At 45.3% G+C, this 7,608-nt stretch overlaps 1 protein-coding gene across 1 annotated transcript in view; it reads left to right on the top strand.

Moving 5' to 3' along the window:
• Positions 1-1,513: 1,513 nt before the first annotated feature.
• LOC306915071 (IgGFc-binding protein-like) overlaps positions 1,514-7,608 on the top strand; it is a gene marked incomplete at its 5' end in the record, with an annotated part of 95,271 nt that continues 89,176 nt past the window's right edge. Inside the window, 7 exons of the mRNA XM_079492316.1 lie at positions 1,514-1,921; positions 2,027-2,603; positions 2,717-3,300; positions 3,468-4,035; positions 4,125-4,720; positions 4,864-5,021; positions 6,908-7,308. Of these exons, the coding sequence (XP_079348442.1) occupies positions 1,514-1,921; positions 2,027-2,603; positions 2,717-3,300; positions 3,468-4,035; positions 4,125-4,720; positions 4,864-5,021; positions 6,908-7,308 (3,292 nt within the window). The remainder of the gene's footprint in view (positions 1,922-2,026; positions 2,604-2,716; positions 3,301-3,467; positions 4,036-4,124; positions 4,721-4,863; positions 5,022-6,907; positions 7,309-7,608) is intronic.

The raw sequence follows: 7,608 nt of genomic DNA, 5'->3' as shown, positions 1-7,608 counted from the left end.
TAAATATCCTCTCCAGGCCCTAAAAATGTTCTTCACAAGTTTGAGCATTTTCACTCATACACATGTGTACACTCACGCTTTCAAACAGTATACATTGAGACATATGAACTCCATACAAATACTGTAGGTACTATTCACTTCCTTTCCTTATTTTTATCCCTATTTGGAACTATTTCCATTTTCTCGTCTCGAGAATCATATGACATCATATGATTTAAAACGTATTACTTTACCTTAATATATCTCTATATCAATTCTCATATCTTCATTTTCATTCTAGGCTGTTAACTATTTAACATCCCTTTTTCACAATTTCCTCTCACACTCCTTTTCTGTCTCTCACACACTCACATACAGGCAGAACACTCCATTCTACACTCAATCAGTTTTCATGACAGACCATTCACATTCATTTTCAAATGATATATCCATACATAGCGCTTCACAATTGTTTTATGCTTCTGTTAGCAAAGGTACCCTAGTATAAGGCGAGGATCAACCCCCCTTCTCAGTAGCTACGAAGTTTAGGCAAGACAACTTGTCTCCCTTTTTGGCCATACATTTAACACTCACAGACATACACTTAGGACTTAGGACAATACACACACACACACACACACACTCTGGCTAGCCAATTTTTTGTTGCTTCATAAAACAACAAGGATACCCTAAGGCAGGATCTCTCCCCCTCTTTAGACAGCAGGCAACGTAATGAGTGATTTATTGAATAGACTATTCTTTTTTCCCAACGTACACTGGTACCATTTGTCAGACCTCCTTGTCTAACCATCTTGAGTCATTCAACCAACCAAACACTGTTCCTCCGTCTCTCATGGCATGCACATGAAAGGCAAAACTTTCGTTTCCCTCTTTTAAATAGGCCATCAAAAAATGCCTATCGTGATCACAACCAAATTTCATCACTAATACCTTAAAACCCTGAATAAAAGCAATACCTCATTCTCTGAACATCCAAACAGACACCCATATAGGCTACTCACTTGCGCGCGTCGTCGGCCCAGCCCGAAAGAATGAACTTACTCACCAAGCCGACGACCGCCAAGTCCAGCATAGCACACCGTCTCGGTAGGAAACCTCCAAAATGTTAAGGCAATCTGTGGGGCACATGCTCAGGAAGACATAATAATGAGGCAACACAAGGATTCATAGTTTGGAAGTATTAGAGATTTACTCGAGTAAGGAGTCAGGAACTTACATGACCAATTCAATGCATCGGAAGACCCCAGTCTGACTCTCTGAGTAAACATAAGGCCACAGCATTTATAGTCTCCACTCCCACAAGAGACATCCCCCAACATAGCCCAAAGGAATTTTGGGACAGTAACAAAGTAACCAACCAGCACCACAGGGGTGTCACAGATAAGATAACATCAGAGTGCAATAAAGGGGTATTATTATATGTTTGCAGTCTAAATTTCTATGACACAATACAAGTTGGTTGTTTGATGTTATAAAACCTGATTGACCTTATCATGTCCTTTTGATTTATTTTCAAGGTTCCCCTGTCCAGTTGGGTGACTCCTTTTGGAGTGACAACACTTGCCATCAGAGATGCACCTGTACCTCAGCGGGCCTGCAGTGCCAAAACCAACCCTGTTCCTTCTCCCAAATCTGCCGTCGTGACCATTTCCAGTTCTCCTGCCAGACGGTACAGAGACGCACCTGTACCATCACTGGCGATCCTCACTACTACACCTTTGATCGTCAAGTATTTCACTTCCAGGGCACCTGCACTTATGTCCTGTCTGAGCAGTGTGGCCGTGCAGGTCTGCCCTACTATCGTGTGGAGGGCAAGAATGAAAACAGGGGCAGCACCCGGGTGGCATGGACTCGACTAGTCAAAGTGTTTGTTTATGATGAAGTTATTGAGCTTGTCAAGGGCCACCGTGCTGAGGCAAAGGTTAGTAAAGCCTTATTTATACTGTACTCCATTGTATTATTTTGTTGCTTGAAGAAAATAACTGATTTTCATTTGAAAAACATATTTTTATTAATTAATCTGCAGGTGAATGGAAGCTACGTTGCCACACCATTCTCCCTCCATAACAACAGCGTCCAAGTCTACCAGTCAGGATTTTCTGTGGTTGTGAGCACTGATTTTGGCTTGCTGGTATCCTATGATGCCTACCATTATGTCACGATCAAAGTGCCCTACGATTACCAGAATGCCACTTGTGGCCTCTGTGGCAACTTCAACAACCGTGCCCAGGATGACTTCCGGACCCGTCAAGGCCAGGTTGTGAGCTCTGATGTTGTCTTCGCTAATAGCTGGAAGGCGTTAGGGGATGACGATCCTGATTGTGGACCCCGATGCGGAGGCCTGAACTGTGCTGCCTGCACCTTCGCTCAGACAAATCTCTATAGCAACAATGAACACTGCGGCATCCTGCAGAACCCATCCGGACCCTTCGCTAATTGCCATCGACAGATTCCCCCACAGACATATGTGGAGAGTTGTGTGTATGATCTGTGTGTAGGAGGAGGGTACCAGCCTATCCTGTGCCAGGGCCTCAGTACTTATGCCAGACAGTGTGAACAGCATGGGATCCAGGTGAACACCTGGAGGCAACCTGGCTTCTGTGGTATGTATGAACTACTAGTACTTAATGTCAAAACCACACAGCAATGTTTTTGCCTTGGGGCAAAATGTCAATGATATCAATGTAAATTAATTTTTATGTCTTAATTTGTCCAGAAATCCCCTGCCCATCCAACAGTCACTTCGAGCCACGCGGCACTGGGTGCCCTGCGACTTGTGTCAACCCCAATTCAACCCAGAATTGCCCCATTCCTTCTCAAGAGAGCTGTATTTGCGACTCAGGACACGTCCTCAGTGGTGGTGTCTGTGTCCCTCTTGCTCAGTGTGGCTGCACGTTTGAAGGCCGCTACTACAGGTCCGGACAAACTATCATCCTGGACAATGACTGCGGGAGGAGCTGTCGCTGCAGTCATGGCTCCATGACCTGCCACTCTCACGGATGTGGTCCACTCGAGTCTTGCAGAGTGGAGGATGGAGAACGGGGGTGCAGATCTAACAGCCATGAAACTTGCTGGGTGAAGGGACCGAGATCCTATCGCACATTTGATGGACTGACGTATGAGTATCCTGGAGCTTGTCGGTTGACCCTCGCCAGGGTAATGGGATTGTCTCAGCACCCTCACTTCTCGGTGACAGCAGAGAAGGTCCCTAGAGGCCGAGATGGTTTTGAGCGCTTGTTGAAATTTGAGGCTGAGGGGACCCAGGTGTCTATTGACATAGGAGGTAGCAGCAGAGTGAAGGTGAGTATTTCAGTTGCAAAATTAGATTCAGAACAAGACATATAATGCTTTGTATTATTACATTAACAGGCTTGTAATATCTGTCTTTTTTTCCCCCTTGGATTAAGTAATGTCTTATTCCCCCTGTGAATCCTTACACTCAACCTCTTATGTTGTTTTTTGCTTAGGTTGATGGTCAGGTCATTGGACTCCCATTTATCACTGCGTCCAACCGAATCCGCATCTTCCACAGCAACGTTCACACCATCATCATCCACACCTCTTTTGATGTGGTCATACAAGCAGACTGGCCTCACTTGGTGCGTGTCACAGTGCCCAGTGTCTACAGCGGTTCACTCGGTGGACTCTGTGGGAACTACAACGGCCATGAGCATGATGACTTCCGTACACCCAATGGCATTCTGGTCAACAGCTCTCAGAGTTTTGGTGACAGTTGGCGGGACGGCTCTCTGTCAGCACACTGTGTGGAAAGCGGCGGGCAGACTCATCTGAATCAGAACAACACAACAAATTACAATTCCACTCAATACTGTGGCGTAATGACATTGACAAGTGGGCCATTCACCGTATGCCAGGCCAGGGTGGACCCACGCGACCATGTAGAGGAGTGTGTGGAGGACATGAGGGAGGCCAGAGATCCAACTGTAGCTATGTGCGAGGCTCTGCGTGATTATGCACTGCTGTGCCAACAAACTGGCATCACCTTAGGGGACTGGAGGAACACCACAGGCTGTGGTAAGAACATTGTTCTTGCCCTTTCAGAGCTCTATATTGTGCATTTGATATTGATCATTTTCATGACTTTAGTGCTTTCTCTTTTTCAGTGCAAACGTGTCCATCTAACAGCCACTATGAACTGTGTGGCACTTCCTGCCCTTCCTCCTGCCCCAGTCTGTCCTTCCCATTTTACTGTGCCACCGTGTGCCAGGAAGGGTGCCAGTGTGATGATGGCTTCCTCCTCAGTGGCAACCGGTGTGTGCCAACCATCGGCTGTGGATGCCAGCATGAGGGCCGCTATCGGCAAGCTGGTGAGAGCTTCTGGGCTGGTGAGGAGTGTCAGAGCTACTGTAGCTGTAACGGCATCACTGGCGCGGTCCACTGTACGCCCAGAACCTGTGATCCCCAGGAATCCTGCCGGGTGACAGACGGTGACTATGGCTGCCACCCAAGTCCCCATGGCACCTGTTCTGCCTCCGGGGACCCTCACTACCTCACCTTTGATGGCAAAGCATTTGACTTCCAGGGGACCTGTCGCTATGTTCTGGCAACCGTGTGCAATGACACCAGTTTGCATCAGTTTCAAGTAGATGCCAAGAATGAGGCATGGCGAGGATCCAGTGTTTCCATCACGGCTGAAGTGTTTGTCAGTGTGTGGGGCTACCAGGTGCACATGTCAAGGGGGAGACGTGGAGAGGTGCAGGTAAGTCATATGTGAACCAGTAATTGCCTTGTTGCATAATGTTTAGTACTATTACAGAACTCATAAGGAAAAACAAGCACATTGTTATTTTCAAAAAAATATATACTTTTATCAAATTATTATCATTTCAACTTTCCTTTAAGGTGAATGGCGTGTCTAGAAGCTTGCCTATTCTCTTGGATGGTGGTCGTGTGTCTATCTATCTAAGTGGACATCGCACATTTGTCAATACTGACTTTGGGCTCAGTGTCAGCTATGATGGGTCAACTTGGGTGTCCATCTCTGTACCGTCAAACTATAGGTATGTTTCATGTATATTTTTGCTGTTAATTAAATGTCTTGCTATTTTTTTAAATAATAACTATTCATTTAAAATCTCTAAAAGTATTCGCATTTCGCAAGCGTTAGCAACATCTATCTATAAATCCACGTAACTCGAGAACCGTTCGCCCCACCGACTCCAAATTTGACACACACGTAACGCGCTCCACACCACAACAGGGAGTGCAGTGCCGGCCTTGAGTCAGTCAGACCCACGAAAGGTCTTGACGATCTGCCCAGACTCTGGACAGGGGCCCTGCCAAGGCTCCATTCATGGAGCTGGCCTAGCTGTACTGACATCAAAATGGTGTTCTGACATCTGTATAGACTCCATATTTGGTTATGACTGACAAAGAACTCCATATAAGGGCATAAAAGGGACACAGACATAATAACGGGGTGGGGCATTCATTTCCAACTTGCATCGTTCCAAGTAGGCCAGCGCCAAATGGGCACCGCTCTAGTACAAGTAAACAACATGTACAAGCCCACATAAATCTCCAGTTTTGTGGGAGCAGTGACAGCTCCAGTTGCAGTGTTCCTGCACCTCACATAGAGACGTAACCTGCTCCTGTCTATTGCAGCTTGTTTGTTTCCAACCTAGGTCCAATAACTAGGTCATGTAGTTGCTCAATATTTAATTTCACATAGGCCCGGATGGTTAGCTCAACCGTCTGGGCACCTAGGCTGCCAAACCAGACGGCCGGCGTGCCGCGGGTTCGACTCCCGAGCCCGACGGCCTTTGCCGCGTGTCACTCCCCATCTCTCTCCCCCTTTCCTGTCTGACTACTGTTCCCTTTCAATAAAGGCATAAAAAGCCCCCAAAAAACAAATCTTTAAAAACAAAAATAATAATAACTAGAACTGCACTCTGTCGAGTGCCTACTTGCTTGTTAAACACAAGTAGGCCTACTAGTGCGCAAGCAGAGCGTGCAAGTACTGTAGACCGCTACAAACTTTCAAATCTCAGCCTCTCTGTGAAAGAACGTTTGCAATATTGAATTATTAGGTTTAGCTATTTGCTACGTACCTTGCTTTTGGAGGAAAGAAAGTAGTATTTTGAAGTATGGTAATGATTACTTATGCCTGTTATGGCAGTGGTGTCAGATTACATACATGTATACATAGGGGCATTACCTTTAGTCCACCCGACACTGAAACATGTCATCGTTACGTCACCATCGATAACCAATTATACCATGGTATTGGTACATATATTCATCACGTCATATGCTCATATGTCTATATGTATATGTCTATATGTATGTATATGTAATTTCTGAGTTGGTTAGTGGTATAATGTGGTTACTCAGGTGGTTTGATGCGTATGTCCCTTTAATCCACCCGACACTGAAACATATCATCATTGCGTCACCATCGTAAACCAATTATACCCTGGCATTGGTACATATCTTCATCACGTCATGGGACATACGCGGAAAACATACCTGCACGGTCTGCTTCCGTATGTCCCGTGCCAGCATATGACGTCATATCATATGCTGCTGACTGATAACATTACTTGCACGCTCTGCTTGCGCAAGTAATAATAATATTTAATTTCACATAGACTATACAGCTGCTAGTTCAAATCTTTCTTTTCATTATTTGCTACAAACATTGACATGACAGGCTGTCACTCATAACCTTGGACTTGTTTAATTTATTGCATTTTACCGTAATTACACCGTAGTTGACACTGCTGGTGTGAATTCAGCATAATAATAATAATTATAATAATAATAATAAATGTTTGTCTGTTCACACTTTTTCACATCTGATGTTGTTGCAAAACCACTATCAATGTCTGCAAGACAAAAACAAAGTATAATTAAAACCATTTGTTTTCACTCATTTCAAAAATAGTGGCAGAACATGCGGACTATGTGGGAACTTCAACGGGAACCAGAATGACGAGTTCCTCACGGCCACTGGACTTGTGGCCTCTTCTGCCACTGTGTTTGGCAATGCCTGGAAGGTGCCCAGCAACAACACCTGCAGTGAAGGGTGTGGCGCGTCCTGCCCGCGCTGTGCCAACGAGGCGCCCTCTAGGGCCCAATGTGAGGTGATTAGAGCCTCTGAGGGCCCCCTCAGTTTCTGCCACGGGGAGGTGGACCCAACGCCTTACTTCAATGACTGTGCGTTTGATGTGTGCATTACGGGGAGCAGAGGCCAAGATGTGCTGTGCAGAGCTATTCAGACTTACGTCAGCGCCTGTCAATCTGCCAATGTTAGAATCTACCCTTGGAGGCAGAACACTGTCTGCGGTAAGTTAAGTTCACTCTGGCATCCAAGACATCTGGGTCAAATCTATTGTTCTCGGCTCTGTAAATCAGTATCAGTGTATCAGTAGAAAATGCAGTCAGACAAGGATTATGAATTATGCCATCAGACAGAAGAATACTGTATCAGCCAAGCCTACTTAGATGGTCAAGAGTAGGAAATTGATTGATTGATTGATTGATTGATTGATTGATTGATTTATTGATTGATTAACAGTTTGCAGAATTACAGTACATTTCAAGTACACCTCAATACAATAACTGTTAACAGTGAGTGGACGACAC

This window comes from Electrona antarctica, assembly GCF_951216825.1.
Source record: "Electrona antarctica genome assembly, chromosome: 22".
Lineage (NCBI taxonomy): Eukaryota > Metazoa > Chordata > Actinopteri > Myctophiformes > Myctophidae > Electrona > Electrona antarctica.
The sequence above is the reverse complement of the archived record's forward strand: the minus strand, read 5'-3'. Positions and strand labels throughout refer to the sequence as shown.